We start from the raw sequence: 22,921 nt of genomic DNA on the forward strand, positions 1-22,921 counted from the left end.
CTGTTGGGCCTTGGCGGAGCTATGAGCTCTACTGAGCGCCGTTCTAGTTGCATTTGAATTCAGCTTTTCATTTGTAGGAGGAAGGATTTTGCTGTTTTTCATAAAGTTACATCATCCTGTCTTTAAAGTGAATGTCAGCCACAGAGAGAACAGCCAGCAGACCTTTTAACACTTGCACCCAACAAGTTCAAGTGGTCAATTACTGTGTGTGTAATGAGCATTACTTTTTCCAAACGCCTCTTTCTGCCATCTTGTCTACTATGGAAAAACCAATACTGTGCATCTATTTTCTGCCCAGGAAATCTATGTGCTGTTCCACTTTATCCTGTGACTCAATTAGGGAGCATTTTGCATTACATTTTGTATTTGCATACACACACGTGCCAGCTTACATTCACGTTGTCTTACAAAAAAAGCAAAAGCATTCCTGCAGCTTCTACAGAAGTCAGTCATGAGTCTGTCGGGGTGAACAGAGGATGAGGATCTGGGAAAGAGAGGGGTGATTCATGATGTGAAGCACTGACATGTTGACCCTCAAATGTCAAGATGTGAATTTTCTTAAAACCATGTTATGACCAAAAAGAGTACATGTTTAGACAGCTCCAAGCTGACGTGTTATGAGACAGTCTTACGAACTTCCTCCCAAAAACAGCACCTGTCATTGTGAGTTCTGATGTGATATGATGAGGAGTTTTGCACAAAGCAGCCTGCAGGAATTATTTTTTTTTGTTTCCATCTGTTTTTATTGATCGCAAACAGCCAGTGGACATTTTCCTCCTCTGGGAAAAAGTGGGTGTAATGTGCACAAACATGAAACACATTAGCATCAATTGGTGTCATCATCAGCACCGATTTCTCTGCCAAGTCTGCTGCCTTTCACCACTGTCACTTCACATTAAGAAGTGGACTCGCTCATATCACACACCTGCATTTTTACTCATTGTGTTTTCATTTAGTCAGTTTGCTTCCACATGCTGTCTTCTTTCGCAAGACTGCACCATGTGCTCGAAAAACATCCAGCAGTTGAAGGACGTGTGGCCCTCCTGAAGCAGTTGGATGATCGCGTCAATCCCCAGGCGGTCGGTGGTTCGCAGCAGTGGGGGATTTAAAATTCCTCGGTTACGCTGTCGACAACGAAATACGACTTAAACCTTTTTGAGGGGAGCAACAGGAGGAGCAGCGGGAGTGAGCTCAGGAAAAAATAGAGAAATTAGGAAGAAAGAAAAGTGGTAAGAGTGGCTGGAAAGCCAGGAAAAGAAACTGAGAGAAAATCAGAGAGAGCAGAGGTGACACGGAGTAATAAAACATAAAACACTGACATTATCTCAATACAGTGCTGGGCAGTAAAGTAATACTTTACTAAAAAGTAGTAGTTTTTACTAAAAAAATTTTAATAATGTGATAATTAAAATTTGAAATTCAGTTACTAGTTTAATGCAGGGTTGATATCAGTTTCGCCTCTGCATTTGGGAGTCGGACTTCTCTGCTACACATTAGGTTGGCGCAGGATGCTGAGGTGTGAAGAAGTGGCTCGCCTCTAGCAAAACGAAAAACACTACGCTGTTAACTCCAAAGATGTTGTAGTTTAAAGATTTGTGTTCTTTAGGCCGGTGTATATTCTAAAAGAACTAGTTCTTTAGCTGGATAATTTTAGTCTACACCAAAAAACGGGGACTGCCGTTCACCCTAGCCTGCCTCCAACATGTATACTGCCTGCTTTGTTTCGTTTTGTATTCCTACACCTAAAGATGCAGCATGTAAGAATTGACTTCCTGTGAAATTCCAAACAAGTAAGGGGCAGCATATTGCTAGAGTCACCGCCAACATCTGCTGCTAACTGTACTGTAGCTGTCTTTAGCGAATTAGCTCAGTTACCAGGCTGCTAGCGGCCCCGACTAGGAGCTCGGAGAACTGGGTGAATGTTGGTGTTTACACTGCTCGCACAGAAGCTTTAGACCAGGACGGGTCTGTGCTTGCTGGTTAGCATGCTAACTTCTGTAGATATCTTTGCAACACAATACGTAGATGTGATTTCATAACTGTTTCTTCATATTCTGTTGATAACTTCAATTTTTGGATGTTTTCAGCTATTATTATTACTTATTGCACCTTTTAATGTAGAAAATGTTTTGCAATTTGTTGTTGAGTAATTAGCACAGTAATATATGAAGTGTATGTATATTTAAAGTACGCACTTCCCAGGAATCCAAATCCAAATGGTAATACCTGTATAAACTTTAGTCTCTTGAAAGCATTTGTACGTGGTGTGTGCATTTTATTTTGACCCGTCAGTCAAGCTGCGATGACACACGATTCTGCAGATTTTCTTTTCCAACCGAGCATAACGGGCAGCTTATTTCAACACACTTAGCACACACCAGCCAGGAGAGATCATGTCAGCTACTGAGATCAACTGATATGTGTTCATTAATATGTATGACGTGATAACTGCGGGGCCGTCAAGTTCTGTAGTATCTGAGGATCACTTCTTCTTTTCACTCCATCACAGCTTGATAGATTTCTTGTGCATCGGTGCTTCTCGCTGTTCTGTAGGCTCTCTGGCCACAAGCAACATTTACTAAGCAACTTGGAGATAAAATAATAAGGCTACTGCAGGTGTGGCACATTTGCTCAACAAACATCGGTTTTCCTCTTTTTTAATGTTGCTTCCAGCTTGTGTAGTCGTCATCCTTTTCAAGTGAATATAACCAATGAAACGCTCTGGATTGAAGCGTTCACCTCATACAGTATGTCACATCGTGTCATTAGCAGTGTGTGAAATCTACATAGCAAGAGATGAGAGATATGCACCGCAGGGGGCCTCTCATATCAAACACTCCTCTCCACTCCCTCCCTCTGATACACATATGCCCATGCGCACTCACATGTTCACTTGCAGGCACACAAACATGCAAACTAATCTGCACACATGAGGACACGCATGCATAGTCACAGCCAAATTCAACACAATCAAACCATAAACAAATATCATGACAATGTGATACTGCAGAGTGGCATGCACCTGGTCAGAATCTGTTCCATGCAGGCATCTGTATGTCCATGTATAGAGACTGTGTGGAAATAGGCACATGCTGCCTGTAGGGGTGCAGCCTGCCTACATTAACATACTAATTAAACAGTTAATGTGTGTTAGTGTAGTGCACCAGTGTTGCACGTGCAACAAGCATGTGTTCTAGTTACAGATGAGGATGCTGTATTGTTCAATCTCTCACTCCGTCCTCCCCCCTCAGCGCTGCCTAAAAAAAGTCTCACCAGCCAGTGCTAATAATGTGTAGCATGCATTGTCCTGCTTTGAATCTGCATCACTGGTGCCAGTTTAACTGGATTAGTTGTCTAGTGTCTGAGCATTGAACAGCATGCGTTCCTCATGATGAGGAGTGAGTGAATTCATGTGTGTAGACAGCAAACTTTCTGATGTAGCAGCAGCCAGCAGCACTGAAAACTGTCTATAGGTACATGAGAATTGAATGGTAAAAAAGTTGAAATATTGGAAAAGTTGGTGGATGAGTCGATGTATTGATAAAACGAAAGTGCCACCAAGTGAAATGGAAACAGTGACTTGTGTGCTTTTAGCTCAACCCAATCACCAATAAATGTTGGCCATGTATGTCTCTGCAAACCATAAATATGATGAAACTTTTCACTTCTTTATGTTGCGGATGCTGCAACTTATGATTCTTCAGGTTCAATTTCAATTCCATGCTGTGACCTGTGCTCATGTTCTGGTTGTAGGTTTGGGTTAGGAAAAGAACATATTTTGGCTCAAATTACCTGCTTTGGTCGACACAAACACAGCTTGAGATGTCCAGTTGAGAATATCTGTTTTTTGTCCTCTCAAACCAGCCTGAAAATTGTCCCGAAGTCTCTTCAAAAATGTCCAGTGGTTTCACACTTCCAAATATGGAAACTCGTCTCAAACTGTGGACAATGACTTGACAGCCTTTTTCGCTCGTAAATCCAGAACCACCCCCTGCACCCCTGATGTGAAATTCAGGTGATAAACATGTAATGTGAAAGTGATTTGATACTTATTGCACAAATGTCAATACGGTACATATGACACATACAAATGTGAATGAATCAGTGGCTTGTGGAAACATTAACTGCCATTTTATCCTGACCCCATTAAGCAATGTTATACTGTTGCACCCTCTTTTATAATGGTATAATGGCACCTAACCACTTCTGTGTTGCTGTTTTTTTTTTGTAATACAAGAAATCATATGGCTCAACGCAGGATGATAAAATGACGTTCCACACACATCAGTCTTACAGTACATTGATACAGTTGAAGTTGAGTTTAGACGATGAATAAGTATGTACTAGGGTTGGGCCAATGAACGAGGCCATTGCCCATCGCCAATGGCTGACAGCCATGGACTACTAATCCCTGAGCATGGTAACATTGTGATTTGAAAGGCTCCCCACCAGAAAGCACAATCAAGTGGCGTGTCCCCTGAGAGTTGCCGTAGGGCAAGAGTTGTTGTTGTTTGTGATATGTGGAGAGAGGAAATGAAAAGTAGTATGTTGCTGCTTAGTGCACTAACATTGCATCTCAATGTCCAATGTATTATTTTCTTATTAAACCAGCTCAGTTAGGCAAACCCAAGACACTCGGTTAAATTTGTGGCAGCAGTGTTTCTTTTCCTGAGGGCAGTTTTTGTACCCTGATTTTCTCCAAAAATACACCTGCAATTGCTGCTTCCGAAAATCTTCGAGATTGCCACTTTAACTGTAGGTGCAAAACTCCTCTGTCATGAAAATTGAATGGAGTGAAATTCATTAGTGAGCCTGCACATAATACTGTTCATTATACAAATAGAGAAAGAGAGAAACACACAAAACGAGCTGAACCCAAACTGCTGCATGGAAGCTGTTTGTTGAGCTCCTCTGAAGTTCTGTTTTATGTTTTAGTCATTTGGCATGGGACCTGACTTTACACACACACACACACACACACACACACACACACACACACACACACACACACACACACACACACACACACACACACACGATTTCACTGTATCACTTTGTATTTTTCAAATAGAGATTTGCTACTGCAGGTGCAGCATTAGTACCTCAAGTATATTTAACGGAATCACCAGAATAAATGTCGGCGATGTACATTTCTGTAAACCACGGATATGTTGAAACTCCACTTTTCTTTATGTTGCAACTTTACGCTTCTTGTCAAATTCCTTTTTTATGTTGTGACAATGCTGTGCTTATGTGACAATGATATGTTTTTAAAAACACCTAATTTCGTCGCCACAAACTGCTGGAAATTGTCCCGGGGGTCTCCTTAAAAACATCCACTGGTTTCACACTTGATTGAAACACAGTCTTGAACTGTGGTCAGCGGCTTGGCAGCCTTCTGGCCTTTAACTCCACCACTGTCCCCTTGACCTCCTGATATGACAGTTAGTTCATAATGTGAACAATGTGATATGACATGTTTTGCAGAGATGTCAATATGGTACATTGGCCTATGACACGTACAAATGTGAACGTATCAGCAGTGAAGGGGCTGATGTATGCTGTGTTGTGTGTTTGTATGTGTGTGTGCGCTCTCTCTCTCAGCACTCACCACTCCTGCTGCGCAGCATCCTGGCTGAGACGCCGTTGGCTCTCCCTCCATTGGGCGAACCGGCTGTGGCGTTTTCCACTGAGCTCACCTCACCTCCCTGCTGCTTCAGCAGGTCCGTCAGTGTCCTGCAGAGCAACACATAAACACATTTAACATAAATTAGTGCTCAACTTGTAATTTTGACCGGATTGAATCACGGTGACACATTTGTAACACACTCATTTCTTTTTAAAAAAAATTATTTCTAATATATTTGCATTGTTGTTTGACATCTTGTGGAGGTTTAACCAAAAAAGCAGAGAAAGCAAAAGAAACACTGCTGATTAGCTGCACAGCTTGATTCTAAAACGACTTCAGACTGTCAGTGAATGAGACAACAAACATCATCTGTTATCCAGATGTGCATCGCTGGTCCCCTGTGAGAGCTTTCCTGAACAGCTGGAACACACATGTGCACACATACATGCAGGCAATTCATTTACAGTACAAACTCTCCTCCCGGGGGAGGGTGCCTTCACTGTGTGTGGGAGTTACCTGTGTGTGAATGTGTGTGCAATCTGGGCATTTTTTCATGATTCCTGCCTGCTTGTGTTTGTGTGGTTATATATCAGATGTGAAAAGAAGTGGTGTGTACAGTAATTTTACATCAGTAGGGTGTGTGCTGGGGTGTTGGTTAAACAGAGGTCAACAGAGACGAACAGAAATCACATGGGGAATACAGTCCCGGCAAACTTCACAGCCATTTTGAAATGTTTTTTCTTTCTTTCTTGCCATTTGCCTTAAAATATTGGGCTGATAAGAAAGTCGAGGAAAAACTCATATAGAGAAGGTTAATGTGGTTGAGGGAGCTGTGAAAGCAAACAGAAGAGTTTAATATGACAACATCAGTAGAGTAATACTGACGATTGTCAGGTTATAATGGTTGCAATTTATACCTACTTGAATCTGATTGGACGTTATTAGTCAGCTGATAGCTGCACAGCTGTCAATGAGCCAGTGATTGTGACGCATGACTGAAGCATCTAATGCCAATCAGCTGATGCCAAGCATGACCTTAGTGCCTTGCCTGAACTAATGCTCTGCTATGCTGTGCCAGTTTTTTCTTGCTGATGTTGAACCAATTATCATACGATAAAACATCCTATCAAACAAAACCTGTATTGTACCACTATTTTGTTTTCATTGAGTTTTTATAGGCGCTAACACACTTCACCAGTGAAGTGGTTCAAATCCTGTTGCTGGAAAGCTTTTTTTAAGGAAACTGTGTTTGGCTCTCTTTGCTTGTTTAACACACACTACAGGCCTCAGATGTATTAAAATATCCCACATCCTTCGAACTTGTATACACACATACTGACACACACAAACATTGCTGCCCTGCTCAGTGGCCAAGTGGGTTTAATATAACTGTGTTATAATGATGCAGGGCTGTTTAAGCCGTAATTATACATTTGCCTGCATTGAGTTTTACCACTTTGATGCTTAACAGCTCTCAATTTTAGTCTTTCTACACATAATAATAACTCCACACCTGCAAATTCAACCCAAACCGCCAGAATAACTGTTGGCAATGTACAGTCTGTAAACCACAGATATGCTGAAACTTATATTTCGTTAATGTTACAACTTTACATTTCTTTAGGTCCCATTTTGTATTTTATGATGTGACACCACTGTGCTTATGGTCAGGTTAGGTTTAGGCACAATTACCACTTGGGCAGGGTTAGGAAAAGATCATGTTGTGGCCTAAAAATACCTGTTTTGGTTGCCACAAACACAGCTGGAATGTTGAAACACAGTCTTGAACAGTGGTCACTGGCTTGGCAGCCATCTCCCCTTTAACTCCACCACCATCGCCTCCACTTCATGAACATGTAATGTGAATTTGATGACACGTTTGTAGAGATGTAGGTTTGACACATAGCCATGATGTGAACGCATCATTGGTTTGTAGAAACGTTAACTACCAAATCCATTTTATTTTACAACAATTATAAAAGTGAGCCCAATCATTGGATTTTCATCCTTTCTACTGCATTTTATAGTCAGCATCTTAATTTACAGCTTGCGCCTGTTGAGAAAAAAGTGCCTCATCTCCTTGCTGTTTGTGTGTTTTGTTCTGTGTGTCCTCCACCATAAATTCCACTCAGCTGTATTTGACTGGCGGCCTTTTTTACTGAACGACATACGGGCAAGATTTCCTGCAATATGGTTGTGTTTTGACTCGGGGGCTTGTTGTGTTTGGATGAAAGAAATGCATAGGAATGACACACATAGGCACACACACGCACGCACACACACACACACACACACACACACACATTTTTGTACTTCCTAGCCCTTTCATTTCATTAATTTAGTATCAGCTAAAGACTCACTGCCTGACCACCCGAACCTCCTTCCCACAGCTGATGACACCTCCCTCGTTATCTCACACTAACACAGATACACACACATGCACACAGGCACACTCATCACTTTGAATAAACACATTTCCGCTCCCTGTGCATTTGCTGAATTTACAGTGTTGATGGTATTCACTCCCTTGATCAATAATTCAAACACTGGTGCCTCTGTTTCGCTAACGAAGCTCATGTGTTTAGCCCTTTCTATCATTCACACACACACACACACACACACACACACACACACACACACACACACACACACACACGTACAGGTACACAAAACACACACAACCTAGTGTATGATGGACCTGACAGCGACGGCCAGGGGCAGCTTGTTCACACTCAACCTTTCAAAGAGGAAAGCGAGTCCCTTTGGCCTCTTCTCCGCTCATCAACAAACTGTTTGTGGGTGTGATGATCACAGGGAGTAACGGTGTCACACAAAATGTCTCCTGCAGGGACTCTGGTGGTGGCATGACGTGGCTTCGCTGTCAGATATCATAATCTGATATTTTTTTTTTAGCCACAAGTCTCATGTAAACAAATGGTACATGCGTGTACAGTTTGCATGACTTAGTTACTGTAGTAAAGGAGTAATCCCCCCTAAAACACACTGTGGGTTGTGTATTTCTCGGCCTGTTTTGGGGTTTATTAAATGCACAGCATGTAATTTCTGCCACCAGAGGTTTCTCAGTCAAAGTGGTGACAAAAGATAGAGTTTGATGACATTGTGAAGAAGCACCGGATCATGGGAGTTGTTGTCTTCATTGTTAAACAAACACCATTGCCAGCAAAAATCTTTCTGACTTCATCATTTTACCTCTCTACTTATCCGATAATCTCTTGGATCGTTTCGTTCACCCCGGAAGTTTGCGGAGACAGAACACGTAGCAAACAGCAATGAATAACCGCCCTCGTTCATGAGTGAGCAAAACAAACAGCCAGATATCACGCCAAAGCGTGTAATGGCCCTGCCGGTTCACCCTGTCACTGTCACACTTGGCGTCGCCTACCCGTGAAAACAACACTGGCTCATTTTGTGTTCAATAATAAATATGCAACATCCAGTCACATTTTCAAAATAAAGGCACCAAAAACTACTTATTTAGGAAAAAAAACGATACAACTACTTCCTTCAAACAATCACCGTTGACTATTCACACAGAATTCAAACCCCTGGCCTCATGGCTGAATTCCTGTGACCCACCGGTCCAACCTAACATTCCTATAGATAGACTTTCTAGCTTTTTGGACTATGATTGTCCTTTGCCCCCGTCATTAAAGTCCCCTGCTGGTGCTGCACCTGCAAACACACATCTTCTTTTGTGCCTGGGCGAGGCAAACGGTGACTCTCATATGCTGTCCTCTATACTGGATAGGTGGGTCTGATGGTGCAGTGTCTTGTAATAGATTGAATGGTTTCTGCACTATGTAACGTCAGTGATCACAGCGTTACATCCATGTTTGTAAATGTTTCAATTCCTACATATTCCAACTTTAATGGAATTATTGATAATGTAGCAAATAACTAACTAAAGTAGGCGAGAGAGCTCATATCAAGCCACCAAATAGAAAAATGACAACAAGAAATAAGACCCCAAAAACCACACTTTTATGAGTTATACTATTTCTGGAGCTGTATTTTGTAACAGGATATTAAATTCATTCATTCAAATCAATTCATATCTTAATCATCTTATTGTGAATCCTTTTATATACACAGTGAAAGCGTGCGGGGTTGTGAAAGTCTGTATTAGATTATAAACTGAAATTGTTGCTGTCTAAATATTTGCATCACACAACAAAAAGACTTAAAACGCCTCCTGATGTAAGATGTAAATCACTTTCTCTCTTCTTTTTTCTCCTCTTTTTCAATTCTTTTTCCTTTCAGTCTTCTTATTCTTCCGCTCTCTGCCCCCTCCTCAGCTGAACTCAGCCCTAAATCTGTCTCGTTCTCGTCTTCCCTCTCTTTAAACCATATCATTTGTCTTCCTCTCCTCCAGTCTCTCTCTGCTCTTCATCCCCTCTCTGACTCATTGCCGTGCACTGCCTCGGGCCTCCACACACTCTTCTCTTGGCTCGCCGCTCAAACAACTTGCTGATTTGGACTTTTAATCTGCAACAAAAACTTCACCTGTCTCCAGGCTATGGAGTGTTTATGGGGCGTTGGCTGAGCTTCACGAGAGTCTCGGCGGATACCTTTGAAAGAGCGAAGATGGCCGTGCAGCTGGCGTAAAGATTAAGACTGGCAGGGTGAGGAAAAGGCTTGTGGTGGCTGCCAAAGATGAAGTCTAATTCAGTGATATTATGAATGAAAAGGTGCATGTTTGTTAATGGAGTGCAGCGTGGATCAGTTCTCATACACTGTCGCTACATTTTGTCACCCTGTTGCTGCCTGTTTTGCGCCTTAGAAACCTCTGATTCTTCTTAGTTTCACTCTCAACTACCACAATGAATTCACTTCACGAACTTATTCACATCAGAACAATTGGCTTCTCACTAATGTCACATCCTTCCAACCTGCCAAAAATCAGAAAATGATCTGCAGCTGTCCCATCTAATCACAACTGGGTGATTAATATTGGGAACAGACCGATTATCAGTTGTGATACTCAACATTTTCCAGATTAAAAATATCTATATATTGTTTGTCAGATTGCCTAAATATATATACAGATACTGTATATGTATCAAGTTAGCTTATTTAGCCTTTGAGCTAGTGATATTCTGCCGGGATTGGGAGCAAACTATTTCAAAACTGTTATTTCTTCACATTCTGTTTTTTTCATTTATTTATTTTATTTAACTTCTGAATGTTTTAAACAAAAATTCTTGCATATTGCACCTTTAGTATAGAATTCTACTTAAGTACAGTACTTGAGAGAATTTTAGGCCTATTTAGTTACAGTCCATCATTGGGTATTATAACCATGAAAATACATTTTGGCACCAAGATTTTAATTTTTAAAACAAATGTATATGGTTCCAAATGTCAGTTACCTGTGTCATTGATTACTTGTATTTTTACTTGAAAAAAAAAACCATACTGGTCAATCCCTGATTAATATGTATTACAGCATTAAATACCTTTTTTTCCCCCTTCGTCTTTACATTACTGAAATCAGTCCTCCAGGAATTCCAGTTGCAAGAATGACCACAAATCCAACCATTTGTCATCATGTCATCAAAATGCCTGCAAATATAGACACATTTCCCTTCATTAAACTATCCATCTCAAGCCAACTTATGCGTAAATGCCCTAAATGACTCAACTTTGTTGCCCTGAATTGAGGTTCTCATGCAGAGCTCACTTTGAGAACCATACTTTTTCTTCTGATGTAATTTGAATAATTAAATGAGAAAAAATTCAAACTGAATGCAAAATATGGTAAATTTAGCAAGGAAACCTTTAAAACCCTAAATTTGGGCTGCATTTATTACAAAAACATTCATAGAAGAGGATTCCTGTGTTTCTGTGACAGAGAAACATTACAGACTATGTGAAATGTATATATTCCGTCCACGACTCCTTATTTCTCTCTAACATTATGTAACAGCGAGGTCCTCTCCATGCTCTCCCATCTCATTAAAGCCACACTGAGATGAGACTTAGCTAATGTCCTGTAACAATCAATTAGTCCACACAGATCAGAACACACGCTCAGTGATTTGTTATAACTAATATTAACGAAACCCCTCAAACAGAAAAATACTTCCTCTGTCCCTCTGCAAGCACGACTCCATTGATTATTATAAAATAAATACATTAAAGCCGGGACGTTCAGCATCCTCATGTCATGTTCATGCATTAATGCACACGTTATTGATCCTGTGACTGCACATGGGTGCACCTTTCACAGCACTTTAAAAATTGTCTTTGAGGTTCCAGCAAAATTAATGTCTAAATTACATTTGTGTTGAGTTTTTATGTTTTTGATAACATTTGGGAAATTTGGTTTACAGTTTTTGAAATTATATGACGAAGGAGCTTGTGGAGCTTGAATAATAAACACAATCTGACGTATTAAAAAGTCACTTAAAATACACAAACCCACTTATAAACACACACATGGGGAAAGATGAGTGATGTCCCTCGACTGGACTCATCAACCCATCAGCCTGCGAGAATCTCCCTCCTCTTTTCAAAATGTTCTCTCTCCCTACACTACAGTACTTTCACCATCTATCTGAAACCACTTCCCAATTTCTAGACACCATCCATCCAGAGATTTAACTATAAAAGAAATCTTTTAGATAATCCACTGAAAAGTAAAATGGCTGTCAGACATCAGTGTCACAATCTCTTTATTTCCCCTCCATTGTCAGTGCTCTCTCATCAGTCATCGCTCCCACTTTTCATCAAAGATACAGTTAAGACCGGCTTCCCTGTCACTGGCAATTACAGATAAAGAGTGAGAAGATGACAACTTACGTCTTACACACACCACACACACAAAAGACTGCACACAGAAGTACTTTTGTGTTTTTCAGTGTGTTGATACTAATGTTTTAGATTCCTCTGACATGTCTGCTCATATTGCCTCTGAAATCTCATGTAAATTTTTTTTCATTTAGCATTTTAGGTGAGATTATTTTGTAAAAATATAAAATAATGTTGGTTTATAGGTAGATGCAAGTTTAAGTCAAAGACAAAGTTAATAAAAGTAAATTGATGAAGAAATTCAAACTGCTGCAACATAGCCTACGGTAAAATATATGTAACTTTTATACCATTAAAAGAATAATATATACTCATATAAGACGGATGCTTATATAAAAACTTAGATGATTAGTTTGACGGGACCTTTTCTACTTATATGTGCGCCAAACATGCTTTTCATGTGCTTTTTTTGGTCATAAAACAAACAAACATGGAGGCAATGACGCATTTACATCTAAGCTACTGTATATTTACATCTGACTGCCTGACAGCTTAGTCTTTTTTAGACATGTAGGGAGCTGTAATTATAAATGTGCATGACAAACAGGATTAATGGTGACACATATGGTGATTTTTCAGTTTGCAAGTAGCCTAGCCTACACAGCTAAATGGGTTATTGTTCAGCTGTTAGATTCAGGCAGAATCAGAGTGGTTTTATGCTAATAAAAGCAAATATAGCTTTACCCTTGAGCACACAGATCTTTTCAACAACCTTGAAAATAAAATTCCATGGTGATTTATCCGTTATTCAAAAGTATATTGTTTTCTGGGTTATTATTCAGCTGTTAGGTAACATCTAGGCTGTAGGCTGTAACATCCGTTTGGTTTTGTTTTCATGCTAACAAATTAACTTGTAGGTCTTTCTCTTTCTACCTGTACGTTTTGTATTTTTTTACTTTCCTTTTCGAGCAGCTACTTTTAAAAGGATGACATTCAGTTCCATGTCAATATACTTTATCAGTATCTGGTTATTATTCTGCCATGAACAATAACAAGCTAGCTTTTTTAGCTTTCCCGTTAGCACCGAGGTCGTCATGTGTTTTTTGTTTTTGTTGGCCAACTTAAAGAAAAAGTTCAAACAAAAATGAAAAATCAGTCATTATTTACTCATCTGATGAAGTCAGATAAAGTTTCCTTGTTCTCAAAACATTTCTGGAGCTACGCAGCAAAACAGCGTTGCAGCATTCTCCAAAACAACTGAATTAGATGGGGACTCGTTTTAAAATGCGAAAAAACAACTGAAAAAGAAAATAAAATGGCTCCACAAAGCTTATCTTGTGTAACCCAAGTCTACTGAAGCCTCAAGAACCCAAGCTGATTTGAAAAGCATCATTTACCCCCACTTTTTTTTTGGTGGGTGCACAAGCTTGACCACTCGACCAGCGTGTAAATATGACTTTTAAAGTCATTTTGGGCTTGAGGGCTTCCAGAGATTTGGAAGCCCTCATTTTGGATTATGCCAGACGGAGCCATTTTATGTGTTTTTTGTCAGTTGTTTTTTTTATGTTTTTAAAGCCATTACAATTAGCTTAGTGGCTACAGAAGGGATTTTGGCTTAAAAATTTGGGGTAAATTACATTGTTTTTTTTGTTTTTTTTTATCAACTTGGGTTATTGGGGCTTCCATAGACTCGGATTACACCAGTCAAACTTTGTGGAGCCATTTTATTTTCTTTCTTCAGTTGTTTTAAAACAAATCCCAATCCACTTCAGTTGTCTAGGAGAATGCAGCAACACTGTTTTGTTGTGAGGCTCCAGAAATGTTTGTTTATGTCTATGTATAATGTCTATACATTTTTGGGGGGTATTATTCAGCAGTTTGATGCAGGTATCATCTGAGTGGTTCTGTTTTCATTCTACCTCACGTGTAGGCTAGCCTTTTGTAGTGTGTTTTTTTCTTTCTTCAAACGCCTTCAGTATGGAAGAAATGCAGTTTTGTGCTAAATTAAAAGTTTCCAAGAACCTCACATATTTATCTGGGCTGTTTATAGCTGGTTTCCATGCCTGCTTGAAGCTGCAAACAGATGGCCCATTAGAAGTTTGGAAGAAGGATGAAATGGAGCTTCAGGGGCCGACTCACTGTGTGTCTGCAGGTCGTATGAACTTCACTTTTGAATGATATGAGTTTGACTACGACAGACAAAATGAAATCTTGGCATCGTATATTTTACAGTCTTAAGAATGGGAATGCCACCTTCAAGGAATGACAGATAAAAAGCATCCAATCTTTCAACTTTTCATATGTCAAACATTTTAGCTTCACCCTGATAAACAGACTGACAAACACAAAAACAGCACACAGCCAAACCCTTGAGTCAGTGGGCGCTGACCCACATTTAAGTATGTGTGTGGGCCCAGCGAAGCCTGGCAGGACTGAGGAGGAGCAAGAAGAGGAGGCGAGAGGAAGGTAAAGCAGCTGGAGGGTGAAAATTGTCACATCTGATGCAGCCAGGAAACTGTCAACTTATATGTCCTCTCACTTTTGGGAGGATTTACAGCAAGTGGTGACGCAGGCGCATACGTGTGCACATTTTAACACATTTACTCGCATGCGCACATGCATGGTGACATGCTCGCACACACAGTGGTGACAAGTTGGAGGTGATGGAGAGTGACAGCTCAACCCTGGAGGTAATCAGAAGGCAGGGGAGATGGAGGGGAGATGAGAAAGTAGAGCAGAGGGAGAGGCAACTTTGTGGGAAACTTCTGTCTCTTTCCACATCTTGGTGAAAACGTGTTTTCACACATGGCAGGTATTTTGGGCTCACACTTGTGTGATTTGCTTCCTTTCTCGAGTGTCTTTTTTTGCCCTCTCTCCTAAAACCAGAGGAAGTCACCGTGAAACAAGTGACAACAGAGAGGTGGAGCTAATCACAGAAATAGCACAATCCATGTGCATGCTTGAGTTCGTTGATGCAGACACACAAATCTTTTGGAATAATTTAAAATATGAAATAAAAGTTATATTATAACATTCCTCTAGATTTTAAATAACTCGTTGCATGAAGTTTTCAGTATGTTTCCATGGTCACGTGACGGCTCTAAACTATAGCATTCTTAGTGGAGGCCTATGGAGACCATCATTACTTTGTAGCCACTCTGAGCAAGTGTGACCTCTTTACAAATGTCATTATCGTCATGAAAACTCAACAAAGCTTCAAGACTCACTAACTCAACCTCTGCTCTGCCACTAGAATAGAATAACGTTGTTGTTTCCCAAAAAGCAGGTTTAACATTGATTTGATATCTGTGAATCCACCAGTTCAGTGGTGAGCTGGATGTGCAGTACCTGAAATATACAGTCTAGCAGGGATGAAAAAGTAACTAAATACATTTATTCAAGTCCTGTATTTAAGTACAATTTTGAGGTACTTGAGTATTTCCATTTTCTGCTACTTTATTCTTCCACTCAACTACATTTTGGAGGCAAATACTGTACTTTTTACTCCTCTACATTTATTCGATAACTTTAGTTACAAGTTACTTTGCAGATTACATGCTGCATCAGAGCCAAAGTAGCACATTTTTAAATCAATCTATTTTATCGACATGCTGTAATTGATTATCCGTCGACCCATAGTATACAGTATATACTTGTACTTTTGATACTTAAGTACATTTATTATCAGATACTTTAGGACTTTTACTCAAGTACAATTCATACTGGTGACTTTCACTTTTTACCAAAATATCATTTTAACACAATGTCTTTACTTTTACTCAAGTATGACTTTTGGGTACTTTTTACAACACTGCAATCTTGTACCTTGAAGAAAAACATGCACAGTATTTATCTACATTGATATAAATGCTGTGATGCTGAGAGTACATTTATATGGCTATTACTTTTTAGGTTGCCAAGTTGTGATAAATCCTTCTTGCAAGCGTGTATCATCTTCTAACTGACTTTTTTTTGTCTAACTCTTCAGTCCTCTAGAGAATTAAACTAGCAGGATTTCGGACAGTCCTGACAAAATCCATCCATTATCATCGCAGCCCCCTGCAGATTGCGCTAATGGAAGAACCCTTTTTTATGGTCCGCTTACTTCTGTAACTTCCGATCTGATGTGAAATTCAGTACTGAGAAACTCATGACCCACTATGAATGACTTAATTGCTTTCTAACAAGTCTTCAAGTCTGCAGTTATGAATGTAAGTCATTATTAGGGGCATGAGTTTCTCACTTTCTAATAAGCCATCAAGAGAGATTAGAGAGCGCTCAAAAAGACAAAGTTATACTGGCTGAAGGGATTTCCTACAACCAAAGGTTGCTCTTATTAATGCCTATTACAAATTTATAAGCATTTATTAACTTTTATACAGCCTTATATTAGGAGGTCAAACCAAAGTACACAGCCTGAAGGTGTTATAAATGTTTAAATGATGGTATATGTGGTGCCAAAGTATGATTTGAGCCCAAAAGGCTCAAACTGTCCCAAAAAATTCCATGAGCAGGCAAAAATGAACTTGAAATATGAACCATGATCTCATATCCTGATGTCATTATCATGTGTCTGTCAAAGAAAGAGAGAGAGCGGCTGAAATGGAAAAGTGTTTCCCATTTATTGCGTGTGGTCACGGCCCATATGTTCACCCCCTGCTGTATCGAGTATTGCTTATCTGTCGGCCTTAAATCAGGCCAGAGTGGAACAGCCCTTTAAGTGACGGTGTCCTTCATTACATAACACAATGGCTAAAAAGCCCACTGCAGTGCAAACACACACACACACACACACACACACACACACACACACACACTGGAGATCCACCACAAAATATAGATCTGTATGCATGTTGTGTTGCTGTCGGATGAAAACCTTGTATCACCAGAACTAAATGTTGTTTTCAGCTTAAAGGGGCACTATGTAGTTTTGGCGAAGAAATTCAAACTCAGAATTTTTCATACTGACAATATTAATGAGGTAATAATACAAACTCAGAAATATTTATTGTTTCCATAATTGAATAAACAAGCTGTTCTAGATGGAAAAAAGGTCCCCAGAACACTGTTTGAAGCTAGAAAGGTGGCAGGGTCCGCCAAATATAAACAATGTAGAACAGTATGAAATTGTGTTTGTTTATTGAGTTTATTCAGTCGTGAAAACAAAGAGAGTTTGTTTATTTAGTTTGTTTTGGCATAGAATAAAAATCAGTTTCTTCTGATTAAAACTTCCTCCCCCAAACTACATAGTGCACCTTTAAAGACGAACAACTTTAAATGTTATACACTCTGTTTGAGCAGAATTCATGACTAACATAAGTGAATTTCATCTAATATATTATTATATTCATCTAATGATATTTGGAGACACAAGGTTGTTCTTGTTGACAACATCTGGAGTGCTGGGGCCACACAAACAGAAAGAAGAAAACATATATGCACACACGCACACTCTCTCTTACTCGCATGAATGCACTTACTCTCACTTTTCCCCACATTTGCACACACACACGCCGTTTGAACCATGTGACCTCCGCTGCCACCGTGTTGGTCCTTGGCCTCTCACACTTGTATAAGGTGGACGTTGTATTGCAGTCACCTCCTGGCTATCGTGACCCCTCACTGTGGTGATCTGAACCGTATACTCCTGCAGCCTAAATGCCACCACTATCATTCTTGTTGTTAATTGAACTATAAATCACTGTGTATGTGTGTGTGTGTGTGTGTATGTGTGTGTGTGTGTAACAATCATGAAGGTCATCTTGTGTTTGTTTACTTCCTGGGTGTAAGGCCAGCCTCTCTCCGGTTGAGGCCTTTCATTAGACGTGACATGTATGACCTAAGGCGACGCTCTCCGTTTCCTTTTGTTGGCTGAGGATTAGTGCAGCATGCAAACACACCGAACCTGGAAGAAGAGCGGGGTTCATGTAGCAGAAGATGTGTGTGTGTGTGTGTGTGTGAGGGTAATCTGAGAGGAGGATCACTTTGGATTTTAACTTTCAAAGCTGATTCGGGAGAACTGGTGGGATTTCGTAGTGTTAATCATCGTCTGCTTGCAGGATGTTGCGACGAAGCAAAAAAAGATGGTGGGAGGGGAAGAAGGGGAAAAGGTGCGTGGCAGGGTGCAGAAGTTGCCTTTTGAACCTCATCCCCACATCAGTATCCGAATCTAAAGTGGGTGGGCGTACATCCATATTTATGCATTCCACCTCATGAAGCATGTGCAAGTCCATGAGGTCTTAGCTGCACGTACACTTTTGGACCAGGGATTTATGTCAGCAGGCTAATAACTAAATGAGCGTGCAGGCAGAGCAGTCCAGAAACGGTAAAGCTGTAATCTTGGTGAAATTTGTTTAATCGCGAGGAGGAGCGGTAATCTGTTGAGATGGGCTCACGGCGAGAGGGGAGGGTGTTTATGCAGCCAGAGTGTTTCTATTTCAGTGAGGTGCTACCCTGCAGGAAATATTAATCCTGGCTGTGTGTTATCCGCCGAATGAGTCTTTGCGGCTCAGGTTAATGGGAGACACGCGGGGAGGAGAGTGTCCCCTTGTCCGCGTCCTCAATTAAAATGCAAAAAGAAACAAATAAAAAGAATACGTGAGGGAGGAGAGGAAGGAGTGAATGAAGATGTGAGTGGCCTCAGCTTTTGGAGGAGGAGGGCCAGCTCAGAGGAGATGTGGAGGAAGGCCGCTGAAGAGAACAACATTGTAAATTCTAAGAAAGAGACAGAACAAACGGCAGCGTGTGCAGTGAAGTTTGCGGTGATCAGCAACAAGGACCTCGGAGAGATAAGAAGAATTAGCTGCAGATACAGAAAAGAACAAGGAGAGGCAGCCAGCGAGGGTTAGATAGTTTGGGATGAAAGCGGGGAGATTTGAGCCCATGCTGTGCGTCGTTTGCTGTAATGATCTCCTGAGGCGAACAGATTGAACCCACGGACCACGTATCGAACCCAACTGCAGCGGGAGTGTGTGTTTTAAATGTGTTTGTGCACGCTTGCATGTGAGAAATGTCTTCTCTACACAAGGATGAGGGAAATCATCTGCTAATGATGACATTTTTAATCATCGGTTTTTAAATCCAAAAGCGTAGGACGTGATTTGAGCCATGCTCATTGCAAAACCTTGCACACGTGGGGCAGACTTGCACCTAATGCAACAAAAAGGGTTCGGTCGATTTTTCTTTTTTCAGTTTTTTTGTTTATTTCAAATATAAGTCATGCTTACAAGCGAAGCAAATGGTACACAAGGGGTGAAATACAAAAGCATATGAAAAATAAAAATAAAATGGAAAAAAGAAGGAGAGACAAAGAAACAAGCACAGAGAAATGAAAACAAAGAAAAATGCAAAATTAGAAACATATGAAAAAATATGAGCAAAATCAAAGTGAATGTGGGGGTGTGTAGACACATGGGCATGCATAAAGCTGATCAGTGACTCAGGGAGTGACGGGGCTCATACAGCAACAACTCTACACACTGAAAATACCACGATAAGCTATTCAGTCCTCTCTCTCTCTGACTCTTTACGTACTTGTCGATATGAAAGTTGTCACTCCAGGACAAAGTGACCAACTTCTGCTCTGAAAGGTTTGGAAGGTTGGGATGAGCTGGTCAGACTTTGCTGCGTGTTGTTAGAAAAGATGGTTTCGTACACATGCAAGCAAACACACACACATGCAAACATGTTAGTAGGCCTGCAGGCACACATTAGAAGTTGGAAGTTGTAAATTCCAAGCTGGCAGCTTGAAATGTTAAGATGTCAGCGAAACAGGAAATTGCATCTCAAAAATGTCCCACTAAATTTTCTTTGTCTCTTCTGCTCGGGTGAAATCAGAATTTCCAACTTTCCAACATCCCTTCAACGCATCAGAAAACACACACATGCAAATACGCAAACACACACACACACACGCGCTTCTATCCACCCCAACTTAAATCTTCTCTATGTGAAACAGCTTTGACATGACGTCTACATACACACTCGCACTCACACACACACACTTAGACACACCCTCATGCTCCTCACCTGGAGTTGAGGTCAGCATGCCCCGCCCCCGCTCCGCCTCCTCCGCTCCCTCCACGGCTCTTCTCCAGGCCCAGTTTGGTGAAGATGCCCACCAGCACCATGATGGCCACCACGCCACAGATGATGTAGACAATGAGGTGCGTGCGGTCCCGGTCCTGGTCCTCCTGGCCCTCGGTGATGGTGGCCACAGGTTTGCCGGTGTTGGCCCAGATGGGCGTGTCGTAGTTGGAGCAGATCCTCTGGTCCAGCCGCTGCTGGCGGAACTGGCAGCAGAAGCGGTAGAAGCAGGTACCACAGCAGTACAGAAAGACGCCGGCGTTGCAGTTGAACGGCGGGTCCCATTGGCCCATCACGTCGTAGTAACCCTGGCAACGTGTCCCGCCGGCTGGAGGGACGTCCTCGTCGTCTGCGTCTCCCCCGCTAGTGGGAGTGGACAGCCCTGTCTCCAGAGGAGTGTTCTGAGTGGTCTCCAAGGAGGTGGGGGTCGTCTGGTTGGCCAGAGTGGTGGGGACAATGAATGGGTCACCTTCGGGTACCGCCACAGTGGTGACGGACGGATCCTGGGTGAGGGCAGGTTGAGTGATGAGGAAGGAGAGGTAGAGGAAGAGTAAAAGGTGGCAGGAGGAATGGTTGGCGGCCGCCATGCTGCTGGGAGGGGCCCTTCTGTCCAACGTCCCACCTGCAGGCTTTGGACAGGAAAAGTTCGGAGACAGGTGGAGAAGTGTTAAAGACAAGAAAGAGAATCACGTTTAGATGCCTTTATTTCATTATTCCAAACTCATTAAAACAAAGAAGGAGTTCATTTACAAACAATAAAAGTTGTAGTTGCAGTTTGGAGCAGCTAATGAGAACAATAAAAAACAGATTGTTCCTGTTAAAGTCATTGATCTGAGCTGGACTGATTAAATACATGCTGTATGTATTGATCACACATGCTTATGGAGTCAATAATGAAAGGGGGATAGAGGACGTTTTAAACAGGTCAGTCAGAATCACTATTGGAGACCGTTAACACACAGTGAAATGCGATCATTAACCAATTTTAAGTTGGAAAGAGCAGCTCACTCAAGGCAAATGAAATGAAAAGAATCAGCCGTCCGACTGAGAAATGACTGAAGCAGAATATTTGATTTTTAATCGAGACAGCTGACACAGTCAATCCTGAAAAAGTAAGCCCTTACCTTCCAGATAACAGATTACAATCCCATTTCTTCCACAATACAACAAACAAAACCCGCTGAGGATTCTCTGAAAGCACTCTCACCTTTTTCTCTTCGCAGTGTGCGCACAGTTGACCCTTCCTCTGCGAAGAAAGTTCAAGGGCTAGAAAATTCCCACTAGACACATCCACAAACTTTACTCAGCAGCATTTTCCCCCCGAGTGGCCCCGCAGATCTCTCCTCTCTTCCTCATGTGTTCTCCATTGTCGGCTGGGGGGCTCGATCCGGGGGATTCAACAAACACAAAGCCACTCGCTCCTCTGCTCCTCCTCGCCCTCTTTCCTCCTCCCGTATCACCTCCTCCTCTTCTTTCTGTGTCCTCCTCTGCTCAGTCTGCGCTGGCAGCTGTGAGTCGAGACCGGTCCGGGACTGTTAGGATCTTCTGCTGCCAAGACCCCTGTGCGCTGTGTGAGTGTGAGTGTGTGTGTGCATATACTGAATGTGTGTATGACTGGAATTGAATGTGTGTGAGCGCTGCAACAGTTCAGGAACCAAATGAGATCTCCTCCCCTGTTTACCTCTCCTCAGTGCCAGATAGACAGAGAGAGGGAGAGAGAGAGTGTGCGTGTGCATGTATGTGTGTCTGTGGGGGGGGGGGGTTATATCCAGCTGCATCTCCCATCATCCCCAGAGGAAAAAAGCCTGGGAGGAGGAGAGAGGAGGGGGAAAGAGAAAGAGATGGGAGAGAAAATGAAAACGAGGGGGGAAAAAACTGAAATGTGGACTGTAACTGAGTGATTAGTCACTTTTTTCATCTTTTTTTGTCTTTTTTGTGTCATTCTCTTTCTCTGCGTGTGTGTGTTTGTGTGTTTGATTGTGTGCGTGCGTGTGTGTGTGTGTCACTGTATGTCAAATGTGTTTGCATGGCAGGCGGAGGACAGTCAACATCTGCTGCGGTCACTCCTGCTCATCGTCTACTTATCGCTCTCGTCTTCCCCGTCTGTCTCCCGCTTTTCCTGCACCCCCCCTCACCACACACACACACACACACACACGAGCATCACCACACGACCCTCCCACCCCACCTCCCAATCTCTCATCTCCCACTTCGCTGTCCCTTTCTTCTCCCGTCTCTCGCCGTTTCTTCCCTGCCTTCCCCTCACGCCTCGAGCATAGATAACACACTTGTTTGCAGATTTCTGCGTTGTGTGTGTGCATGTATGTGTGTGTGTGTTGAGCCCGTCTGTTTGCATCAGAAAGATTTAAGGAGTCAGCAGGGTCCAACTCCAGCTTCGCCTCTTCTTTTGTTTAAATCCGCAACCTGCGCCGGAGA

General features: G+C 41.7%; 1 protein-coding gene across 1 annotated transcript in view; it reads right to left on the bottom strand.

Moving 5' to 3' along the window:
* Window positions 1–21,807, bottom strand: part of shisa8b (shisa family member 8b) — a 35,560-nt gene extending 13,753 nt beyond the window's left edge. The window contains exons 1-3 of the mRNA XM_084341606.1: window positions 21,693–21,807; window positions 20,429–21,114; window positions 5,612–5,736 (exon numbers count right to left, since the gene is read on the bottom strand). Of these exons, the coding sequence (XP_084197732.1) occupies window positions 5,612–5,736; window positions 20,429–21,072 (769 nt within the window). The 5' untranslated portion in view covers window positions 21,073–21,114; window positions 21,693–21,807. The remainder of the gene's footprint in view (window positions 1–5,611; window positions 5,737–20,428; window positions 21,115–21,692) is intronic.
* Window positions 21,808–22,921: the final 1,114 nt, after the last annotated feature.

Source organism: Pagrus pagrus (genome assembly GCF_965226575.1).
Source record: "Pagrus pagrus genome assembly, chromosome: 21".
In the NCBI taxonomy this organism is placed as follows: domain Eukaryota; kingdom Metazoa; phylum Chordata; class Actinopteri; order Spariformes; family Sparidae; genus Pagrus; species Pagrus pagrus.